This window comes from Onychomys torridus, chromosome 7, assembly GCF_903995425.1.
Source record: "Onychomys torridus chromosome 7, mOncTor1.1, whole genome shotgun sequence".
Lineage (NCBI taxonomy): Eukaryota > Metazoa > Chordata > Mammalia > Rodentia > Cricetidae > Onychomys > Onychomys torridus.
The window spans coordinates 49,624,758-49,650,399 of record NC_050449.1 but is presented as its reverse complement, the minus strand read 5'-3'; the positions used below and the strand labels follow the sequence as shown (position 1 = coordinate 49,650,399).

The 25,642-nt window shown below is 39.6% G+C and overlaps 1 protein-coding gene across 2 annotated transcripts in view; it reads left to right on the top strand.

Annotated features, from left to right (window-relative positions):
- Peak1 (pseudopodium enriched atypical kinase 1) overlaps window positions 1–25,642 on the top strand; it is a 222,281-nt gene that overhangs the window by 173,553 nt on the left and 23,086 nt on the right. For both annotated transcript variants that reach the window (XM_036193378.1, XM_036193377.1), the window contains 2 exons: window positions 7,966–8,150; window positions 21,148–21,890. In XM_036193378.1, coding sequence (XP_036049271.1) covers window positions 7,966–8,150; window positions 21,148–21,890 — 928 coding nt within the window. The remainder of the gene's footprint in view (window positions 1–7,965; window positions 8,151–21,147; window positions 21,891–25,642) is intronic.

The window sequence follows — 25,642 nt, the reverse complement described above, 5'->3', positions numbered from 1 at the left end:
CCCAAGTTTTCCCTTCTTATAATGGCCCACTGTCTGTCCATTTGCTCATGCCAGAAAACTGAATCATCTTTTATTCTTTTCTTGTCTTTTCCTCTAAGGTTTAAAAATATTCAGTCCTATTGACTAAACTTTCAAAATACACACTACATCTACCTCTCATTTCTGCATCGACGTGTCTGCATTGCAGCATCTTTCACCTCATTCACTGAAGTATTTTTGCTAATTCTCCCTGCCCAGTGTCTTGCCCTCTGTCTCTTTAAACAGTACAGTACTGCTAAAGGCCATTGTTCATCCACAGTACAGGAGTCTCTGCATAAGAGCCCTGCCTGCCAGCCTAGTCTGTCTCCTATTTCTCACCTCCTCAGAACTTTAGCTTTCTGTTTCTCAAACATGATGAACATGACTTTTTGGTAGGCCCCTTCAATTGAGGCTAATCTATCCTGTAGGTTGTTGTCTAACATGACTGAATTTATATAAGGGGCACAGAAGGGACAAAGAGGTTCTCTCTTAGGACACAATTGACAAAGTCTGGAAACATTGTTTTGGTTATCACAGCCAAGAAGGGAGGAAATCCCAGAGTGACCCTACTGTGTGTGTAGCTCTCCATGACAGAAAGAATTATCTTGCTCAGAAACTGTCAGTAGTGCCACTTTTGAGAAACACAGCTTAGGAAAGACAAATGATAAATACTATTATTACAATTGTTGCTATTATGAGAATAAGCCTGCCATTGTTAGATGTTTATTTAAGCACTGTGCCTAGCACTCAGTAAATGTGGAGGTGATTATTATTAGGAGGACAAATATCTATAAACATTCTATGCTAGAACAGCTTCTACTTGAAGAAATACTTTTGCAATGTAAATAATTAATTATTCTTTTGGCTTGTTTAGGGTTTCTCAAAATAGAACACATCTGCAATCATTATTACTTCATATTTCTTTTTTTAATTTATCCATTATTTTTATTAGTTTTTTAAATTAACGTAGTAATGGATTTCATTAGGATGTTTTCATACAAGTTTGCTCTTGTGGGTCTTCATCCCCAACTCTCCTTCCTCACCCCATGCTCTCCAGCTGGTCCCCCTCCTCCCCACAGTGGTCCTTCTCCTACACTTTTGTCACACATCTTCTGTTGCCCTCTTCTCTCCTCCCCTTGTAACATCTTTTGTCGCACCCCCATGGCCCTGTTCCTTGTTTCATGAACTACACCTCACCTCCTGCTATTCCAATTAAAGCAATTTTCCTTTCAGAGCACTCTTACAATCAGGCATTTACTGGCTCTGAACAATTGCTTCCCCACTTGCCTTATAGTGGAGGGAACGTGGGCATTCGAAGTGCACAGCATCACTTCACATCCCCACACTGGTGCCCCTGTACTCGGGTAGTCTCAGAACGTTTGCTTCTTTCAGCCTCAGTTTCCTCCTCTGTGAAATGAGAGGAGTTGCGACTACGTCTCGACACTTTGGTGAGTAAATGGAAAGTGCATGACGTAAGCAGCACTGAGTAGAAGTCTGTTCCAAGGGGTCATAGGTCTCAGTCAACACTCATTCCTTAATTGCATCTGTTGTGTGTACAAACTCCTCTCCCTGCTCTGACTCTTGGAGCAGAGGAAGATAAGAGGGAGGGGGAAAGGCTTTCCTGTGCTTCTGGGCATGTGGAGACTGTCCAGGACCCCATATTCTCCCTAGGCTAGTGTCCTTGGTGAGAGCTGGTCATTCTCTTCTAAGACCTTGTCTTTTCTGGAAATGTTGATCTCTCTCTTACCCCATTCTTCAAAAGCAAACCAAGGCTGAAATGGGGATGCTGAGTGATTTCTATAGTCATTGACAATGGCAACCAAATTTATCTGCTGTTAATTTGCACAGATGCGATTCTGACTTTGTGTTTCATGGGATTTTAAAACTGTAACTTTTCTTAGTTTTGTGAAGGTAACAGTGATTTACAATGGCCTGTGTTCTTACCTGCTTCGCTGGCATGCAGTCTCGTGCCTTGAAAACACTTTAAATCTGTTTTTATTTTTTTAAATGGACCCTATGTATAGTCAAAAATGAGAGCCTATTTCAGGACCTCGCTCCTAGTTGCCGTATCCCATGTGCACTTGTTTTGCGCACAGCAACTCCTTGTGTTTGACCGCACTCTTTAAACAGTAGCAAGACCTCATCCTATCTCAGTTAAAGGTTAATCTCGGTTCAGGATAAGAAGTTTGACGGTTTCAAAGGCCATGGAGGCTTAGTGCAAAATTGGACCTACTAGATAGTGATCAACAGATATGTTTTCCTACCTGAGAATGCCAGTAATTGGGAAATGTGGCAAAATCAAGTTGATGACTTGGAACCCAAGGTAGGATTAGGAAATGTCACCATGGTGGGGGGTCCTACAGGTAGAGATACACAAAGAAATAGTAGTATTTCCTCCTCTTTCCTACTAATAGATTTTAATGGTGTGGGCCATGCTGGCTGATCTTGACATTGGTGCTAATCCTGCTTCTGCAAAGACCATTATCCCTTGAAACCTTAGAAGTAAACAGCTCAGGAGACCAGAAACAGAACCATGAAACATTCCTTCTGATGTTCAGTTTTTAGGAATAAGAGTCTTTAACACTGCATTAACTTATTGGTGGTTTTGAGCACTTAGATACAGACAGGTATAGCCACTGAAGAAAGCTGGTCACCCATGGTCCACGATAGCCAGTGAGATATAAAATGCTGCTTGCCCTGAGAGACAGATGGTCTCTATAGAATTCTGTTTTAATTTACTGCCCTTCTGAAGCTGAATAAAGGTGGTTGAATTTGAAACTTAAAGGTGAACTAAAATTATTAGAAATATTTAGATGCAGCAAGGCCTTTAATCTGTTCTGATGGGAAATTTGGTTTGCCTTTTAAAAAGTACATTCAGACATTTAACAGGTTTTTTTTGTTTTTTTGTTTTTTTTTTACAAAAATAGTCTTGAGCAAATTTGCCAGCAAAAAAGATTATTTCATTTGATGCTATAATAATTAATCCTACCACCTGGATAAAGCAAGCAAGCTTTCACATGGAAGATGGTTTCTATAAATTTGAATTATGTGTGAATATTGCAGACTGCTGAGATTTAACCATCAAGGGATTTATTCAAATAACAGACAAATCTGTAGCAATGTGTCTGTTTCTTTTGATCACCTTACATTCATCCTACAAATTCAGAAGGACAGTCTCTGTAGCAAATATGACAGTTTTTTAAGTGTTGGATCAAACATATTAAATTGCTATGAAAAACTAGGCATTTTATGAAAAGTTAGCTTAAAGATTTTAAGCACAGTCACCCCTCAGGTTCTGCTAGGATTTGGTTTCAAGATTTCCTTGGATAACACAACAAAATCCTTGGATACCTAAGTCTCTCTGTAAAACGATAAGAGTTTATTCTATATCTAACCTCTTGGAGACATTTTTGTCTTGTTTCTCTTGAGACAGAATCTGGCCATGTAAGCCTAGGTGGACCTTACACTCACTATGTAACTCAGTCTGGCCTTGAACTGTCAGCTCAAGTCCTCCTGCTTCAGCTTCCTGAGTGCTGGTCTTACAGAAGTATCCCAGCATGCTCTTTATAGACTTTACCTGGCCCAGTGTAAATGCTGTCTGATAGTAATTTTCTGTTTTGTTTGGGGAATAATGAGAAGAAAATAAAGGATATATGTTTGGTATTTGATCCAGTTTGTTTGTTTTTTTCCTGAATGTTTTCTATCTGAGGATATGATAGAAAAGCCAGCTGTGCAGTCAGATGTGTATCATCTTCCATCATGAAAATAGAATGATCACTGACGGTGACAGAAAGGCTAAGTCAGTTTGTCAGAACCTGAAGATTAAGGACTTAGATATCATTACCATAGTTAGTATAGACTTTCCACCTTCTGTTACAGGACTAGAAACCCTTTGAAAGGAGTTGAAATAGCAGAAATATAAAAAGTTCCAACTTCTTCATGGGCCATTCATTACTTAAATATAGTTTTGTTTTATAAAAATGAACATGAAATTTACTTACCTTGAAAAAATACCTCGTTGGTCAGTATTTCACTGTTTTAACACTTGTTAGCATGTAGTAAGATTCTCGAATTATATTCCTTATGATTTTCATTTTATAGAATTTTTCTCAAATGTAGAATCATTTCTTGAATGAAATGGGGAAGTTTCATCATCTCTGTTATCACCTTCCTCATGGCGCCATTTGTTCAGAAGATCAAACTGACAGGAAAACAGACATGGGCTTCTAATTTCCACATGTTTCACGTCACCTCAAACATCTCCCAGTGAGATGCTGGTGAGGTGTTTCATCAGGAGATAAAGCCTGTTAGAGAGTATCACTTTAGAATTTGAGATGATTTTCTGATTATTTGGATCATTTATTTTCTTAAAAAATGATCTCAATTCCTTTAGAGAATTAATGTGCCCACTCAGAGACCAGGAGGGGGGCTTTCTCTCTCCTCTGCTGGCTGGTTTGTTTCTATCTTGTTTATACTTGAGGGTGAGTTGCTTTTGCCTCCTACTGTTTTTTTTTTTTGTTTCGTTTTGTTTTTCGAGACAGGGTTTCTCCATGTAGTTTTGGAGCCTGTCCTGAATCTCACTCTATAGACCAGGCTGGCCTCAAACTCACAGAGATCCACCTGGCTCTGCCTCCTGAGTGCTGGGATTAAAGGCGTGCGCCACTGCCTCCCAGCCAACTTTTTTCATTTTTTAGTCTTCATGTCACTACCTACACTTCAACTCTTAGAACCTCCCCTTTTTCCTGCCTTTTACTATTTTAATAATACAAAGAGCTGTTCTTCTGTCAAGCATTAAGACATGACATATCATTGATGCATTTTTAAAGTTCTTATTCCTTTTAAGACTGTCACCATAAATGCAGATTAAATATTTCTTCATCCATTTGCAAATTTATAACACTCTTGCACAGATTTTTTATAGTTGATAATTGTTTTAACTGGAAGCCTAGTTAGTATACCAGTGCATTCATTTTAAAAGTGTCTGTGAAACTAACCTGGAATGTAAGTTGTGCTACCCTGATCCTCAAAGGGTTAATAAATCTAGCTTTCACTTGCTTAGCTCCCCAAAGATAATTTGGCACTTTTCCAAGACCAAACCCCCATAGTAAAGGTCAAGGTGCAGTGGGTGTTACTGAAGTGTAGGATTCAAGTCAAAGCTCAGTGGCCTCTGCTCTGTTGGTTTCAGAGCATGGCTAACAGACTTGAAGAGACCCTGTAAAAATGTCCTTCAATGGGGAGTTGTGTGAGTGAGTACAGTGGGTGAGTCTTTGATATTTCTTGCTTTTCGCATCCATGTTTTGTTTGTCAACACTCTTAAAGTTCTGTATTATGTATGTGGAACAGACTCAGGGATTCCGGCAGTTAACAGCATCTGCTCTTACAGTAGTTTTCCCAGTAGCTGATCCCCAGCACCAGTGCAGAAAAGCAGGCATAGCAAGCGCACAGCTATAACCAGAGCACTGGTTGGAGCACATCTGGCCTAAATGGGGACGTCCAAGCTCAAAAAAACTGTGGTGGAGAGTAATAGGAAAAGACAACTGACATCAACCCCTGGCCTCCATAGACACCTGCACAAGCGAGTGCATGCACATACACATTGGAATATATAAATAAACTAACTGCAAGAAAAGAAAATGGACCAAGAGCAAGTTTGGAGCTTAGGGGCCCCTAACAGCCTGTTTGGCATTGAATCCAGGACCTAGAGAGTGCTAGACAATCACTCTCCCACAAGCTATTCTCAGCCCTTTTAAACTTTATTCTGAGATAGTCTTGCTCAGTTGCTCAGGGTAGCCTTGTAGTTACACTGGAGCCCAGGCAGGCCTTGAATTGGAATGAATGCCTCAGAAATAGCTGAGATTATAGACCTGTACCACCAAACACAGAGGGGGCCAGCAAGTCCTAAGGCTTTCCTCTGCCTCCCCAGTGCAAGGATTATAGGCACATGCCACCTGTGCCTTATGAGTTCTGGGGATCTGAATGCATGTCCTTTCCTTGCATGGAAAGTAATTTACCAACTGAGTAATCTCTCCAGCCCTCAAGCTCCCGTAAGAGATTTTTATTTGTGTGTCATTAGAACATACATCAACTGCAGACAAGGGAGTAATCTTGAAGGAGTACCTTCTTACCAATCGTTTGTTATAAAAATTATGTATGTGTCTGGACAGAAATATAAGACTTGAGATCTGCTGGCTACTCAACTTCAGAAGTACTCTTTCCAAACCAGCAGAGCCAGGGGTCTCTCTTTATATCAGCAGTGTGCAGTGAACTGGAAGTTCCATTATGGGCTCTAGCTCCTGGGGATAGGAGAGCTGGGAACAAATTTCTCTAGCAGCAGTCAACAAGATGGTCTGAAAAATGCTCTCTCTTCTCAATGGGCTGCCTTAGTCATCACCGCAGAGAGGAGACCATCTGCACAAAGCTGGTTTCTCATGACATGGACATCATAAGGAGACAGTAACAAGGGAGCTCTGCTTCCGTGCCTGAGTGAAGACAGAGTGAAGCGACACTTCCAAGACACGCTCTCAGGCCCTGCTTCACGTCAAGACTGGGTATTATTGAGTAGTTATGCACATCCTTAAAGAGAAAGGAAATATGCTTTGCCAGATGAAAGTTAATAGAAACTTCTATTTTCAGAGTTAGTGATTCCCTAGAAGGACAGTCAGTATGGCCAATCAGTGAGCCTTGGGTTCAGCAAAAGACCCTGTCTCAAAAAAGTAAGAGAAGTAATTGAGGACCCTTGGTGTCATCCTCTTTCCTGAACACATACACTCATTTAAAAAAAAAAAAAAATTCTAATCCTTGTTTCTCTTTGCCCACAAACAAGTCAGGAAGAATATGCTGAGGATATAATAGTCTCAGAACACTTCTCAGACCCTGAAACCTTCAAAGACACCTGATTTGAGTATATTTCATTGGCTAGCAACATGAGATCTGCTGACCCAGCCATTTATGCTCCAGCAGTTAGTGACCATTTGATCCCTTGTACTTCATGGCCACAGAACTGATGAAGTTTAGGTAGGGAGTTGGGGGAGGGAAGAGTTAGCCAAAAGAAAACGAGCTGGTAGTGGTTGAAAAGAAAACTGACCCATGACCAGCAGGAAGCTCCAGATTCATTTTCCAAAATGAGATTAGCCGAAGAGCTAAGCTTTCTTTTCCATTTGACTTCCCTCCTGCACCCATATAGATGAAAACTGATGCTTCTGTCTGCCTGCCATTAACCTACCAAAACAGTTACATAGTACAGTTTATATTTATAGCATAATCACAGTTTTATTCCTGATTCTTTCTAAATACCTCAATAAATATTTTAACATGTAGCAAATACTATGTGGTAAGTAAAGTAAATAAAGTGTGGTATTTCCTATAGTAGTAGAGTACTATTAAGTAATGTAGTAAATATAGTAAATATGCCAGCTGATTTACTAAATTCTTGAGTGTTTTTCTCTTTAACCAGTTAAGCATTCTTCTTGCTATTGTTACCTCTTCTCTTTTAAAAAAATGCAGATGTAGTATTTAGGCATTCATGTATGAAAGTCTCAGACTTTAATTGTTCTATTCATTGTCTGTTCATTCTCAAGCTCCATTTGAGCCTACTCTACCTCCACGAGTATATGAATTAGGGTCAAACATCAAAATTCTTGTTCTTTGCTCAGCAAGCTGATGACCCACTGTTATGGTTATAGGGCTATTTTTTCACATCAGTGGGAAATATGTCTTCTATAAATCACATTTTTAATATTTATTCATTTATTATTATTTCTAGTTAGCTCTGGTTATCCTGGAACTTGCTATATATACCAGGAACTCTGGCCTGGAACTCACAGAGATCCACCTAACTCTGCCTCCCAAGTGCTGGGATTACAGGCATGTGCCACCATCCCCTGCCCTATAAAGCTAAATTTTAACAGAACTTTTGAATTCTAATTTGAACTGTCTGATTTGTTTCAGTCATGTGACCCATGAAGTAGCAGAGGAATTTTCTCCTCAGGATCCAAAGACTCTGGTTGTGAAGCAAGATGGCACTTCAGTCACACCAGCATTGCCCGTACCTGACCTGGAAAGGGAAGAAGAAAAAGATGGTACTTCGGATCCTGTAGACCTAAACTCCTGCAGTGCGACATATAGCAACCTAGGTAAGTACAAACGTTACATAGACGGTATTTAAACCTTGCCTTTTTATGTACTGGCTAAATACTATGTTTCCCTGGAGGATCAAAAGTTGTACCTTTGGAGTTACATATTTACAATTACTTCAAAAAATTATATTCAAGGTTTTACTAGACTTATTTTAAATGCCTGCTACCGTGAGCCATGTGCCACGTGCTGATGTGGCCCCCATCTTGAAGGATTCAATCTGAAGAGAAAGAAAGAAACTTGAATTCCATATAATGTGATAAATGCAGTTGTGAAAACACACATGGAATATTTTCAATGTTACACAAAGAAGGGTGTCAAAAGAAGCCTTCCTAGAAATCATCCCTGAGCTGATTTCACTTGTCAGAGCGAAGAAAGGCTGTTCCAAACAGGCACTAAGTGAACAAAACCATGGAAATAGAGAATAGCCTGGTGCCACAGCCGTTTAAGGTTGATGCGGTATGGAGCATTAGATAAGGTGGATTTCAGGTTAAAATCTCAGACCTTTTGTTATATGTGATAGTGACCCATCAAAGGACTTCAAGAAGACAGATGCTATTTATGACTTAAAATGGGCACACCTAGGCTATGGTGTTTGGTAACAAGTACTATTGCTGCAGGATTACATACAAGGATGAGAAGAGTGAGCCTCAGTTAAGACAGGGAGCAGGAACAGTGAGCTAATCAGAGTCGCATTTTAGGACAAAATATACGCAAGGTAGGATAATGTGAAGAACAGGATTTCTGGCTTGGATCAAGCAGACTGGAAGTAGTAGGAGTCCTGACATTGGAGGTGTGTAGGCAGAGGCTGGCAGGCTGGCACAGGCCTGGCACAGGCCTGCTACAGTAGTGGAGAATGTGCAAAGAGGGTTAGGCAGAATTGCTTCAGAATTGTTGCAAAACGTCCTCAGATCTCTTTCTTCACTGTCTTTCTGGAAGTCCCAGTGACCTCCGAATTCTCTCCCTCCCTTGAGTTCCTTCCCTTCTGAAAAGGAAAGCCTGGAGCAGAGTAAGCTTGGGGGGTTGTTTTTGTTTCCATGCTTATCTCATGTGGGGAAGAAGAGATGAGCAGTATGGACTGCCTACAGTATAGTGTGCCAGCAAGACTCTAATGAACCACTGGCCCCTGCTTGGAAACCACTGGAGTATGTCTCTGAAGGACCTAGCTTCTCACCTCCCTTTGTCCTTTTACTCCATTGTGTTGTTTTAAGGAAAAATGATACCAAAATCAGCTAGTGTACTTGAAGATACTAGTTTCTTAATTAACAAGTCCAAAAGATTGAAGCAATATCATAGGAGAAATGCTCTAATCTCCTGTTGGGAGATTCAGTCAGGACAACCCTCAAGTAGCTGAAAGTATATTCTAAAAGAAAAGACTTCTAACTTCAGTTCCAGTAGATTTTAGAGTTGAATGGTTCATTGGACATTTTCATTCTTTTATATTTTAGAAGTACATATTAAGATGAAGTTTTTACTTACTTTGCACCCTAAAATATCATATCAGGAATTACATATTGTAGATATTTTTGCTATGCCAAAATTTCTTACATGACAGCCTCAGTAAAATGTATCACAGTTTTTAGGAATTGATGTCATATGGCATCTCTTCTTAAAGTTTTCCATTAGCAACTGGGTGTGGCAGCTTATACCTATCACCCCAGCACTTGGGAACCTCAAGGAGGAAAACTGTGACTTTGAGACTAACCTAGGCTTCATAATAAGACTGTCTCAAAAAAAAAGAAAGAAAGAAAGATAAAGTGAGGCCTGGTGGCATATGCCTTAATCCCAGCATTTGGGAAGTGGAAGTAGAAAGCTCAGGACTTCAGTGCCATCCTTAGCTATTGAATAGGTAGGTAACTGTAAGGCCAGCCTGGGCTACAGGAGACCTTACCTCAAAAAAAAAAAAAAAAAGTCATTTTTTTTAAATATTTTATTTAATTTTATTTCATATGCATTGATGTTTATTCTGCATTCATGCCTGTGTGAGGGTGTCAAATCCCTTGGAACTGTAATTACAGATAATTGTAAACTACCATGTGGGTACTGAGAAGAATTGAACCCAAGTCTTCTAGAAGAGCAACTGGTTCTCTTAAGTGCTGAGCCACCATTTCTCCAGCCCCTCATTTTTTTCAAACATGCCAACTTGAAATTTTATTCTTTTATCTCATTGTTACATGAGGAAAGGAAGGCAGGGGAGATTGGACTAAGTTACAGCCCAGAGAGCCTTGGGCACTCATGGCTCAAATACCTTCAGTCATTAAATTCTTGAAAAGCACTGGAGGCTGGGACCTCTGTTTTGTTTCTTTCTTTCTTTCTTTTTTTTTTTTTTTCCGGGACAGGGTTTCCCTGTGTAGTCCTGGCTGTCCTGGAATTCGCTCTGTAGACCAGCCTGGCCTCAAATTCACAGAGATCCGCCTGCCTCTGCCTCCCGAGTATTGAAATTAAAGGTGTGTGGCACCATTTCCCAGCAAGACTGGAACTTTTGAATCATCAACTTTAAAAAATTACAGTTTCTTAGAATTGAAAAATTCAAGATGTCCTGTGAGAAAGATCATTTTCCATTGAGTTTACCTCAGTGGTAGAGCTCTTGCCTAGAATCATAAGGCCCAAGGTTCAGTGCCCAGCACCGGAAGGAGGGGAAAAGATGGATTTCTTTCCTTTGTCATAAGTATATGATGCCTATGTTATCCAGTCTTCCTTTGGGATTTGTTGTTGTTGTTGTTGTTGTTGTTATTTTTATTTAAAAGGAAAAGAGAAAAACTTGTAAGTAAAAACATTACACACCAAAATTAACTAGACATTAGTCTCATCATCTCATTGAATTAGCACAGCCTTTCTGAAGCCACCGAGCCTCTTTTACATTCTGTCAAATATATGTTTATGCACTTATCAACTACCAAAAGTGAAAAATCCATGACAAAGTTAGAAAAATAATTCGCTTTAAGCCTTCTTTAAATGCTCAAGTGGCTCTGTGCTTGACTTTGTGTGGTTTGATACATGCTTAACTTTTCTGCTTTAGAAGAGTAATAGTTACAATTGATTCTGTTAGTTCCAGAAGCTGAGGATTTGGGTTTATTACTGTTTCCCCTGATAGAACAAGTATGTAGATGGCATTTGGCGCTTTTTTTTTTTTTTTAAGACATTCAGCAAATTGTCTCCATGTAGTTTTAAAATTCCCCTTTGGGTAATTTTTTTTTGTGATTTAAAGCTCCAATAACTTTTTATTTTTAATGGTACCGTTGAGCTGGACATGGTGACTCGCACCTATAATTCTGGCACTTGGGAAGTAGACAGGAGGTCAGTAATTCAAGGACAGTCTGGGAAACATGTGACCCTTTCTTAAAAACAAATAGGGGTGGAGGAGCAGGGAAGATGGCTAAGTGGAAAGAGCACTGAATGTGAAAACATTAAGACCCTAGTTTAAATCCCCAGTACCCACATAAGAAGCCAAGTTGGGCCACACATGTCTGTAACCCCAGTACTAAAGGGATAGGGACAGGACTGGAGCTTGCTGGCTGCCAGCCTAGCCCCAGGTTTTGTGAGAGACCCTGTCTCAAGGGAATAAAGTAGGTCATTAGAGCAGGACACCCAACATGATGGTGATTTCACTCTGGATGGTGATCACATGGATCACGGGATCAACTGGCCTTTACCAACTTAATCATACCCAATCTGGATTTTACAGTATGCCTACACCCAAAACAATTTCCCAAAGAAGTGATAGAATATCTCTATATTTTCTGTTTCTTGTGTCTATCTTAAAATGTCTTGAAGAAGGATCACTGGTTGTCTTTTATGTGTGCGTGTCTAACTTACTTTATTACCTCGCTGGAATCAGAAGTGTGTAAGCAGTTTTCCTCTGTTGAAACCCAGCTGATTACTTTAGTTCTCCTTCATTCACTTTGTAACTAAGTACTCCATACACTGCTTTTTTAAAAACTCAGTCAAGTCTCCTTTTACTCCACGTAGTTTTGGCTTGCTCCTCTTTCTGTATCCCTACAGCCTAGCACATTATCTAAAACACACAGGAGGTGCTAAGAATGTGTTTGAATAAATGAGCTAAAAATGACTGCTGTGTTTGACTTTTGAAGATTCTCAGATGAAAGAAATCTGGCTGTTCACAGCAAAGTTCATGTAAGAGATTTTCCAAGTCATCGTTTATATGCTCTATTGATCTATTAATCTGGCTTGTTTTTCTCTAATATTGGACATAATGCATAAATTTCCTAATTAAGGAACTATATGAATTTTGCCTCCATCTCATAAGAATCTGACCACATTACTCATTTTAGTTACTTTGAGCAAATCCTTAAAGCTGCACCCTTCAAACACCAATACAAAACATCTAAAAGCATTCTGCCTGCAGTACATTGCTGTGGGCGTTAAAGGTGAAGGGCGGATATCTGTAAAAGAATAGCATTCTTTATATTGCTGGTCTTGATGTTGTGTTATGGAGTGTACCATTCAAAATGCCAGCTCTTAAGAAGGCATTCTGAAGAGTACCTCACAATGCATATTTATTCAATAAATATTGAGCAGGTATCATTGTGTTAATTATTTGAACCAAAGATTAAAGTATTACAGTTAAGGGCTGGCAAGGTAAAGTCACTTGCCACCAAGCCAGACAACCTGAGTTAAATCTCTGGAACCCCCATGGTGGAGGGAGAGAACCAGCTATCCAAAGTTATCATCTGAGCCCCAAACACACACACACACACACACACACACACACACACACACACACACACACACACACACTAAGTAAATAATAAATCCAATAAAATGTTTTTTAAAAGAATTGCCGTTAAGATTATCTGGAACTAAAAAAGAAAGCTTTGAACATTTGTTTGAGCATTTGTTATACCTCCTATGGTTGTAATTATTTCTATTAAGAGAAAGCATGGATTTTTGTTCCTAAGTTAGTTTCATTCATATTTTAAAATAGTTTCCTGTATCTGAGAATTAGTTAAGAGAGTACAGTATTCAAATTACATAGATAACTTACCCCTAGATAAATGAGCTGTGGCATTAGGAAGGTTTTCTGTGATGAGGCTGTGTAAACAGTGGGCCTGTCAGCTGCTACACCACTGGCATTCTTCAAAGTGGTCTGTCTATTTGAGGATACATGCAAGTGGTCTCTGGAGGCCAGCCAGTTTTATTCTTTGACATGAAGCTATTCCTGTGGCTTGCCAGTTGTTGCTTATATTTCACTGTGCTCAGTCCACCCAGCACAGTAAGAATGCTTGGTGGACGCAGTCCTTTCCTCCTAACCTGGAAGCTAGCTGCTGGGGAACAGTGCTGGCCTCAGCCAATGTGAGGCCCGAATCATTTGACAAAGCTGGGGAACAGTGGTGGTGTTCTATAAAGTATGTTCTGTAAACTGTATCTGTAAAGTGCAGAGCGTATTTCTGAGTTTGGACATGATTGTCTCTTTATTCCCTTCTCTTCCCATTCTCATGTATATTACTTACCTTGAGATGGGGGTTAGATTAGGAATGAAAATTGGAACTGTGCTTTAAATGGGGAGATAGGTTCTGTTAATTGGGAGTTTAATACAGCCATTTAGTGGACAGATGTTTAATACCAACTGGTTCTGGTTCCAGGTAAGGTTCTGGGGACACTAGCATAACCTTCAAAGACCTGATCTTTTGGAGAGAAAGACGTGAGGCCCTGTGCTAACTGCCGTGTACTGGAGGTTTGTGAAGGTTTGTGAAGGTTGCTCTCTAGAGGAGTCCGGGTCACAAGCACTGCATCTTTTACTGGGGCCACTGTAGGCTTCTCAGAAGAGGCACGCTCAGGACTGAAAGCTCATCCCGGAAGCTGAGTGTGGGATGACTTGAGCCAGAGAGGTCAGCCAGGAAGCCATGTCTTGCTAGAATAAGGAATAACTTGTGGTCAAAGGGCAGCTCCTATTTAAATGCGTCATTATTTAGGGCCCTATGATGTCAATGCTACCAGATTACGAGCAAACGTTTATTGTGGTTTGTTTTTAATGTGTCTTCAATACTTCCATCACTATAATGATGTAATTGCTATTTTAAGTTTTTCCATTATACAATCTTTTAAAATAATTATTTTAGAGATACCTTATTTCTTGTGTATCTATACCAATTTGTAAGTTATAAGAACTTATAACAATCATTTTCATTCCTAGTGAATTAGTCTCATCAAAATGTTCCCTTTCTGTTGCATTTTCAGCCTTTGCTTTGCAGAAAGTGACATGATACAGGGTCTTTTTTATCTGCCGGTCTGAAGGCACATTTAAGTGGAGAGAAATTACAGCTAGAGCATAGAGGCTGAGAAAAAGTATGGCTTGAGTTTGGGTTAGTCAAACAATGTCCAGAGGACCTTTTTAGCTATAGCAAGGCAAGATTTAGAATCGAACATTTTTCCCCCTTCCCATTTAGAAAACTGGTATGCCACAAAAATGTAGAGTATGTGGTGTCCTGTCTGCTGCTGAAAACTGAGCTTTGGTGTCTGGATCCCGGAGACTTCAGAGGAATGTACAGGATTAAACGTTTAAAATAAAAGCAGCTAAGATACCAAACTTTTAGGACGTTGACCTAAATGTTTGGAATTTGCCCCCCCTCCCCTTTTGGGGTGGAAATAAAGCACAAAAACACAAAGCATTTTGAGATTTAGAAGATAGCTTGACCTACTTGCAGGGACTGTGGAATGCTCCTGGTTTCATTTAGAGTGGCTAAGTTCCTGATTGCCTCATGAAAATCCCCATATCTCCCATGAGATCCTGCACTGCTGTTGGAGGAGAGAGGCCTGGAATTCTTTCATATCTGTCTCTTTCCATTTGGAATAATGATCAGTTCTGTTGGTCTTCTGTCCTTCAGCGGCCGTTACTGTAACACATGCTGTTTGTCTTGTGCCACATGAGATTCAGAAAGGATGCATACAAACACTAGAAACACTGCATAACGCGGAAGTGCTGAGAGATTACAGGAAGAAGTCATGGCTTCCATTTTGAGGTGGAGAGTGGAGAGTGGAAGACATCAGTAGAAAAGTCTGAGCCGGGCCAAAGACAGAATACACCTTTGCTAAGGCAAAAATACAAAAATAGAAGTTCTGGACTGGCCCCGGGGTTAGGGATGTGTATTGCTCTTACAGAAGACCTGAGATCAGTTTCCAACACCCACATCAAGTGGCTCACAACCTCCTATAATTTCTGCTCCAAGGGGGATCTGGTGTCTCAGACCTCTGCAGACACCTCACTCACACACATGTAAATAAAAATAAATCTAAAATAATATGAGAGAGAGAGAGAGAGAGAGAGAGAGAGAGAGAGAGAGAGAGAGAGACCTATTAAAAGAACAAAAAAAAATATGGACTGGAGAGATAAGCCAGCAGTTAAGAGCTTTTGCTCCTCTCTCAAAGAACCCAGGTTTGGTCTCCAGCACACATGGCAGTTCACAGCCATCTGTAACTCCCGTTCTAAGGTACACTAACAGGAGTAATGGGAGGGGTGGAGAAGTAGTGGTAGATAAGACAAAGAACCTTGGTCGGCTTGTAGGCAGTCTGAACTTTATTCCGAAAGTAGCACAGACTGCACACTCAGCCCTCTCCCACCTCTAATAAGCACTAAAGAACTGTGTAATACACCTTGCCTTACTTCCCTAATCCTCAGATAATCTTTAAAGAAAAAGAAGGTGCTTCTGGAGCTCTCGAGGCTACTCACATTCACAGTTATTGCTGCTTTTCCTTATTTGGAGAGATGGGTAGAAAATGGCAGCCCATAAAACCTTTTCTAGGACCTATATAAAAATTGGATGATGTTTTCTATCTACATCTATCTCTACTTACCTAGCCACTCATTCTCAGCCAGATTCTTGCTTGGTCTCATATATAGAAATAAGACACAGTCCCTGCCACTAGTGAGCGATCCAGTAGGGAATTCAGACTGTAACATGAGGATATATATGCTTAGAGAAAAATATATACAAGGCACATCTGAGGATCAATAAGTTTGGGGGGTAGACTTAAACACTCCGCAGAGGCAATAGTGTTTAAAGATGAGTGAGGAAGACCAGGGATATAACTCAGCAGTACAGTATCTAGCATTTATGAGACCCTGGGTTTGTGCTCCAACACTAGAGAAGGGGACAAATAACCCAATATGAGAGAAGTGGGAAACTTCATTCAGTTATGTGGCTATACCACATCTTGTTTGCCCATTCATTAGATGGTAAACATTTGCATTGTTTCCACTTTGGAGTTGTTATGAACAGTACAATATAAGCACTTTTTCTGGTCTCTGTATAGACATGTGTTTTATTTCCATTGACTATCTCAGTAGGAGTGCATATGCTGGCTTATGTGATGACCCTTTGTTTTGCTCTTTGAGAAACTCCCAGGCTGTTTTCCAAGCTAGCTATTTTATCTTAGATTCCTACTAGCAATGTGTGATCATCCAAATTTTTCCACATCCTCACCACTTCTTGCCTGTAGCTTTTATTATTTTTGTTTTTATTTTTCTTATAATGTTCCTAGTAGATGTGAAGTATTAGGGTTTTATTATATCATTATCTAATGAGTAATGATGTTGGACATCTTTCACGTATGATTGGCCGTTTGTGTATCATCTTTGGAGAAATGTCTATGTGAATCTCTTGCCCATTTTTAAAGATTTTTAAAAGAGTTCAAAGCCAGGCGGTGGTGATGCACGCCTTTAATCCCAGCACTCAGGAGGCAGAGGCAGGCAAATCTTTGTGAGTTCGAGGCCAGCCTGGTCTACAGAGTGAGTTCTAGGACAGGCACCAAAATTACAGAGAAACTTTGTCTCAAAAAATCAACAGAAAAAGAAATTAAAAAAAAAAAAGAGTTCTATATATATTCTAGATACAAGTTTCTTCCCAGATAACGTAATTTGAACACGTGTTCCCCTACTCTGTGTTATTTTCTCTGCCTTCCTGCCTCCCTCCTTCTCCTCCCTTTTGGTGTCTACCCAAGGTCTTGCTATGTAGCAGTGCTATCCTCAGCCTCCAGAGTACCGGGTTACAGGCGTGTGTCACCATGCCTGGCATTTTCTTTTTACTTTCTTAAAGATATGCTTTGAAGCATGTAAGTTTTCTTTTTATTTTCACTTTTACCACACTATTTTGTTTTCTTGTTTTACATTAATTGTTAGAACTAACCATTGCCCAACTCAGGGACACAACCATTAATCTCTATCATCAGATTTGTCGTGGTTCTGGAGTAAGGATATATAGCTCAGTGTTGGAGCATGCTTGAGACCCTGGATTTGATTGACAGCAGTGGGTAATAGAATTTCATAGTTTTTAGCTCTTGCATTTAGATCTTTTTATGCATTTTAGTTTATCTTTGTGTATCGTGTGAAACAAGTGTCCAACTTTGTTTTTGTTTTTGTTTTCCATATGTGTATTCACTTGTCACAACCCTGTTTGTTCTTTCCTCCATTGAACTGTTTGAACAACCTTTGTCAATATTAATTGACCTCTTAATATAAAGATTTCTTTCTGACATTTCAAACCAATTCCATTCATCTATATCTTTGCTCTTAACTAGGTACTACATTATCTTGATTACTATGATTTTGTAATTTGCTAAGACTATTTTTGGCCACTCTTAAGCCGCTTATGTTTCCATGTGAATTTTAGGGTCCCCACATCAATTCTGCAAGAAATCCAACTGAGATTTTCATAGGGATTACATTAAATCTGTAGGTCAATTTGGGGAGTACTTCCATCTTAACAATATTAAAGTTTCTGATCCATGAGCTTAAATAGACTGCATAAAATTAGTCATTTTAATAATGTGACTGATTTTTAATAACATAACTAATTTCCATTTATTCTGGCACTTTTAATTTCTTTCAGTGATGTTTTATAGTCTTCAGCATACAACTCGTGCTTAATTAAATTTACCCCTTAATACTTTATTCTCTTTGTTGCAAATAGGGTTATTTTTTTAATGTCAGATTTAGAATAGTCATTCCAATTGATTTTTGTATGGTGATCTTGTATCTTGCAGTCTCACTAAATTGATACATTCCTTTCTTCTTTGTGTTTGTCCACAGCAAGTTCCCATGTAGTTCACACTGGCCTCAAACTTACTGTGTAGCTGAGGATGGCTTTGACTTTTTGTTCCTCCTAACCTCATGTCTCAAATGCTGAAATTACAAGTATATTCCACCACATTCAACAGTTCTATGACATGCTAGGAATTGAACCCAAGGCACCTTGCATGCTAGGCAAGCACCCTACCATCTGGGCGAGCCATGGCATATTACTTCTGATAGATATTCATATGATTCCATGGCTTCTCAAACTACAAGATTATATCATCTATACATAGAATAGTTTTACTTCTTTCTAATTGGGATGTTTTTATTTGTTCCTATTTCCACATGGCCAGTGCTCAAGTATAAGATAGAATAAAGATGGTGATAACAGAAGTTCTTTTATTATGACATTAGGAAGGAAGCATCTAGTCTGTTGTCATCAAATATGTTAGCTCTTGGTTTGATATAGAAGCTATCAGACTGAGAACGTTCACTTCTGTCCCAAATTTGTTTGGTGTTATTATGCAAAGGCATTAGATTTTATCAGATACATTTTCTACAAATTTGAGAAGATCATGTGAGATTGTTTTTTCTTTTGTATTTTGTTAGCATCATATGCTGATTAATTTTCAGATATTAAACCAACCTTGCATTCTTCGGATAAACCCAAGTTGTTATGGCATATTATTATATTTATAATATTTAAAATGTCACTAGGTTCTATTGTTAATGACTTCCTATTTTTTCACTTGTATTCTTAGTCTTTAGTTTTCTTAGATGTATTTGGTTTGATTGTCTAGGTAACATAGCTTCTACAAAATTCAAGGTAGAAAGTGTTCCCTCTTCCCTTCTACTTTTTGAAAGAGCTTGCAAAAGATTGGTAGTAATACTTTGATTTAATTAATATTACACATTTGGTAGAATTCATCAGTGAATCCATCTAGTCCTGTGTTTTTCTTCATGAGAATTTAGTTAGTTAGTTATTTAGCCAGCTAGCTAGTTAGTTTTATGCTAATAAGGATCAAACCCAAGGGCTTGTGCATGTTGGACAAGCACTACACAAAGTCAAATCCCAGCTGGAAAGTCTTAAAAACCTTTGCACCCTAGGCTCTATAGTCTCCACTTATTCTCCCCTGCCCCCACTTCCCCCTTCACCTCACTTCCCTCTCCCTCTCTTCCTCTCTATCTGAATCCCCCCACACTCTTTTGTACATTCTCTCTGTATATTTTTGTTTGTGTTTAGTGCAACTCTCTTCCTTACAAAAATATTGCTGTATGCTGTAGGTGGAGAAAGGAGAGCCTTCAGTTTGCTGTATGTATGTGGTAGTTAGTAGTTTATTTAAACTCCTAAATATTCTTGATCCAAGTACTATATGTAAGAAATTGAATGTAATTGTAATCACAGTTTATATTGATTCTTGCCCTTGGCATTTCTTCAAGGATGTAGTTTTAACAAAACAAACCACTGCTTTACTTATTAGCGTCCTCAGAAACATCTGTATTTGTGAGTTTCCTCATTGCTGTGACAAAACAGATAATGGAGGAGGGGTTTGTTTTGGCTCCCAGCTTAAGGGGAGGGTCTGTCATGGTGAGGAAGTCATGGCAGTGGAAAGAGGAGGAAGCTTTGCATCTGCAGTCAGGAAGTAGAGAGAGATGAATACTGGTGTTCGGCTCACTTTTATTTCTGCCCTCATTTGGAGCGCTTCCTCCACCCCAATTAGCCCAATACAGAAATCCACAGACATATTCAAAGGTGTCCTAGCTGATTCTAGATGAGATCAGATGAATGGTATTAACATCACACAATCCATTTACCTGTACTCTGTATGATTATAAGTAGCAATATGTACTTCTTTCCTAGGACTGTTGTAATAAAGTACCTTAAATGGGTTGCATAATACAACAGAAACTAATTCTTTAACAATTGAGAGTTTAGGGACTTAAACCGAAGCTTCTGTCCACAGAACCATGCTCCTTCTGAGACACTGAGTAGAATCTGTTCTTGCTTCTGCCTGGCATTTAATGATACCATCCATCTTTGGCATTCCTATCTCTGCCCCTGTCACCACATAGTATTCCCCTTATTTGTCTTCACATTGCATTTTCTTTTTAGGATACCAGCCATATTTGATTAGTGCCTTCCTTAACCTCAACTCGGTCATATTAACAAAGACTCTATTTCCAAATGAAGACCTATTCATAGATACCGGGGTTAGGACTGCAGCATAATGCACATAACCAGGCATTATGCTCTCCCTCTGTCTCTTGAGCAAAGGCCTCCTTTTAATAACATGACAAATTTTTGTAGCTTTTGTGCAAGTTTCATGATATATTTCTGTCTTTAGAAAAATAGTGTCTTCTTTCCTTTAAGAAACAAAGTATTATTGAACCCTAATGTGTTTGCCCTCTAAACATAAATATTGGATACATTATATTTGCATATATGTAATGGCAGGTGCTATATACAATGTAAAACTGGAGTACTAATACAAGAAACAGAACAATATTTTGTCGGGCTCTGTACAGTGGTCCCATTGCTAGTTTCAATTCCGTTTTCAGTAATGCTCCCAAGTATTTTCTTGATCCACGAATGCTGTCATCTCTAACTGTCACAATTCAGGTGTTTCTAGTGTCTGTCCTTTCTTAGTACTGTGGTATTGTGAATGTTAGCTTTATTGGGGCAGGACTGGAGAATCTGGGTTCCTATTTGGAAACAAAGCCCATTACCTAAACTAGTGCCACATTCCTCTGGTAAAGAAGTGCTGAGACATAATTCATATTTGTTGCTCCAATTGAGCTTTGGATTCCTGCCTTCCGTGTTCCTTCCTTGGCTCACATTTGCAGTGAAAGCATTGCTGAGTGTTAAGATTCCCATGCCTATCTCACTCATTTCTACTTGTTTCAATTATGAAATGAGGTTGAAATTCTGATTAATTCTGTTTTCTTCTTCTTTAAAAATAATGCAGGACAGTCTAGAGCGGCTATGATACCTCCCAAGCATCCACGGCATCCCAAGGGAGCTTTGGATGATGCCATTGCCTTTGGAGAGAAGACAGACCGAGAAGTATTGAATGCTTCTCAACCCACACCACCCCCACTGCCAAAGAAAATGATACGAGCCAATACAGAGCCAATCTCCAAAGACCTTCAAAAAACCATGGAAAGTAGTCTTTGTGTCATGGCTAACCCCACCTATGATATTGACCCCAACTGGGATGCCAGCAGTGCTGGGTCTTCTATTAGCTGTGACCTCAAAGGACTGGACATTGAGTCTTGTGACTCCCTGGAGAGACCTATGCACAAAGAGAGACCTGTTCCTTCAGCAGCAAACAGTATCTCCAGCTTAGCCACTCTCAGTGTTAAGGACAGATTTTCCAACAGTATGGAGTCCCTCTCCAGCCGGCGTGGTCTGTACTGTAGACAGGGTCGAAGCATCCAGAAGCCACAAAGACAAGCACTTTATCGAGGACTTGAAAATCGTGAAGAAGTGGTGGGTAAAATCCGAAGCCTTCATACAGACACCTTGAAGAAACTGGCTGTTAAATGTGAAGACCTCTTTATGGCTGGGCAGAAAGACCAGCTCCGCTTTGGAGTGGACAGCTGGTCAGATTTCAGGCTAAGCAGTAGCAAGCCGTGCTGCGAAGCTGGAGACGCAGTTTACTACACTGCCTCATACGCAAAAGACCCACTCAATAACTATGCGGTCAAGGTAAGAAAATAGGGAAAATCTCACCTTAATTTCGTTTTTCCCTTTATGTTGTTGTTGTTTTGTTTTGTTTTTTGAGACAGGGTTTCTCTGTGTAGCCCTGTGCTGTCCTGGAACTCAGGCTGTAGACCAGGCTGGCCTCAAAGGGACAGAGATCTGCCTCCCGAATGCTGGGATTAAAGGTGTGCACCACCACCACCCAGTACTTTTTCAAACATTCTTTTGGTTTTTTGAGACAGGGTCTCACCATGTAGCTTTGGCTGGCTTGAACTCACTATATAAGCCAGGCTGGCCTCAAACTCACAGAGATCTCCTGGCTTTTTCCTTGTGAGCGCTGGGATTAAAGGTATGCACCACCATGCCTGGCCTTATCTTAATCTTAGTCAACACTTTATTACTGAGATGGATCCATTCTTCCTTCCCACTTTCTTTCCTCCAGTTTCTCCATTGTGTGAAAGTGAGTGAGCTTCCTGCATTAGCAGATATACCCTAATAAGCAGGTTTATTATTGAAAGGAAAAATAGACATTAAGGAGAATAGGGAACAATCTGCAAGAGTCTAGAAGGACTGTGTATTAGTTATTTCTGTGGCCAGATACCTGTCAAGAAGCTTAAGTGTGGATGGTTGATTTTGGCTCACAGTAGGAGATACAGTCCATCATGGTGGGGAAGACACAGCAGGCATGTGGGTTGGCTGGTCACATTGTTCCTCAGTCGGGAAGCAGAGAGAGGTGAATGCTGATGCTCAGTTAACTTTCTTCCTCTTTTCCAGTCTGGGACCCTAGTCCATAAGACTGTCCTGCCCACACTCAGGGTGGGTCTTTCTATTCTTTTAAACCTTTCTGCAAACACCCTCATTAAAAAAAAAAAAAAAAAAAAAAAAAAAACAACAACAACAAAAAACCTCATAGTCATACCCAGAGGTGTGTTCCCATATTTATAAACCCCTCACATTGAGAATGAACATTGTCACAGACTCCTCTTAAAAGAAGTAGCCATTGAGCTTTGGCAGTTTGCAGTGGTTGCCTATAAAAATGAGACTGTTGGGGGTTGGGGATTTAGCTCAGTGGTAGAGTGCTTGCCTAGCAAGCACAAGGCCCTGGGTTCAGTCCTCAGCTCAAAAAAAAAAGAGAGACTGTTGTATATCTTTCATTCCTTATTTCCATCTCTACCGTGTATGAGATCCTTATTGCCCCTCCTCTATGACTTCTCTGCTTCCTGGGAAACACTTTTATAGACAAAGATAACTAATATTTAATGCTCACACCATGCTCATGAGGTCAAGATCTTTTTCTCCATTTGACACATGAGGAAGGTTTTGCTCAGTGAGGTAACTAACTTGCTTGTGGTCACAAGTAGAGCTAGGACTTAAGCATAGATATCAGGCCAGCAAAATGACTCAGTGAACAAAGGCACTTGCCAGCAAGGCTGAAGACTAAGTTTGATGAATTCAATCCCTGGGCTAGTGGAAGGAGGATGTGGACTCCTAAACTTTGACATACGCACCCCAATAACTGTCATTTTAAAAAACCTCAGGTATTTCTGACTGTGTAGATAGGCAAAGATAAGCTTTGTCGGGCTGGAGAGATGGCTCAGAGGTTAGGAACACTGACTGCTCTTCCAGAGGTCCTGAGTTCAATTCCCAGCAACCACATGGTGGCTCACAGCCATTTGTAATGAGATCTGGTGCCCTCTTCTGGCCTGCAAGGATACATGCAGGCAGAACATTATATACATAATAAATAAATCTTTTTTTTTTTTAAAAAAAAAAAAAAGGATAAGCTTTGTCTATCTTATTGTTGCTTTTTAAAATGCATGTCAACCGTTCCAGACAGCACATTCCTGTCTGGTTATACTCACTGTAACAGTCAACACAAGTCTCATGAGTGTAACAACTATGGCATGGACTAAGATCTCCAAAAGATTTGCCTTCTGATCCTGACTTCACTACTTCGAAGCTTTGTTAGTAATAATACCCGTCTTTGGGGCTATTGTGTGGCTAAGTAAGCTGTCTTTGGCTGCTTCCCTACTTTAAGAGAGTTAAAAATCTTTGGGTCTCAAAGATTTTTTTTTCTCTTCTTTCAGATGCTTAAAATGATAAGCTATGTACTTTATGGGACTAAGGTGACGATCAAGTGAGATAATCCAAGTGGAAGGTCTTAAAAGCACAAAGCTCAGTATAATGTTCTCCATTCCCATAACCTCCTTTTACTGAGTCTATTCACTGATTCAAAATCAATTAACATATCTTAATGACTTTTACATGTTAATTTGGCTTAGAAGGACCAGATGGTGTCTTAGTAAATTAATGGATAAGGTAAACAATTGCCTTACCTGCCTATCAAGACATATATATGTTGGACCAGCTCTTCAGCCAGCTGCTCTCTGCAATTGTAACACCTCCACTGCTAACTGTCTTGACCCTCTGCTGCAGCCTACATTTTAAAAATTAAACCCGGGGACAAACTGTAGAGAGAAGATATGGACTCAAGTTAATATATTACTATTGAGTATAAAAAGGCATTTTGAGATTCTGTGTAGCTCTCAAGAGCTATTATATCAATTGGGGTTATAGTACCTTATCTATCTTGGGTCTTTATTGCTACAGATCACCAATGCAGAATGAGTACCTATTTCAGAAAGAGGCATAAAAGTATCTGTTCTTTCAAAACAATTGAGAAGTGGGGCTTGACTAACTTTATGTATTATTGCCACGCAATCTTGTCTCTTTCCTAAATCAATGGTGTAGTATTGATTTCTTTGCTTGTAATAATACAAAAGCAATCTCAAAAGAACAGGTGGCAAGTGATTATGTACTGGGAGTTGTTGGCAGGTTTGGGAAAGGGTGCTTTATACTAAATGCTGAATATAAATGTCTTTTTGAAGGTGTTCTGGGCATTTCCAGAAGTACTTAATTGATTATACAACCTTAAAGGAGTAAATTCTGAGAACTTTGAAAACCCTACATTTGCAGAGATGAGCAAAAGAACTGCCAGTTGGCCCACACAACTCCTTTTCTAGTGTTTGTCTTAACACACCCCTTTTCCGTATTAGTGGACTCTATTAGTAGCCTAATAGATAGGACTTGTCTCTTAAAATATTGCAAAAGAAAGCCAATTTGAAAGGTAAAGGACCATACCTAATTATTCACTGTAGTGGTAAACTATCAAAATATTTACTTTGTGTTGGCTTTTTCAGACTGCCATAACAAAATATCATTGATTCTGTGGCTTAAATAATAGGATTTGTGTGTGTGTGTGTGTGTGTGTGTGTGTGTGTGTGTGTGTGTGTTGTTGGGAATTGAACTTAGGGTCTTGTGTGTGCTAGACAATCATCCTACTACCAAGCTAAATCCCTAGCCCAACAATAGAAATTGATTTTCTCATGTTTCTGGAAGCTGAAAAGTCCAAAGTCACGAGTTCTAACTTGGTTATTTTCTGATAAGGACTGTTCTTTCTGAGTCCTCACACTGTTATGAGTGTCACTAAGAGATAACAGATATTCTGGTGTCTTTTCTTAAAAGGACAGTGGTCCTGCTGTATCCAGGTCCCAACCATATAACTTATTTAACTTTAAGTATCTCTTTCTTTGTAGGCTGTATCTTCAAATATGGTCTCATTGTACTTTAAAGCTTCAGCATGTAAATTGGAAGAAGACACATTTAGTTCATAGGATTTCATCCTCCTTCCCTCACTCTCAAGCTCCTCTGTGTCACAGGCAAATACATCCCAATCACCTTAAAGTCTACTCCCAAGG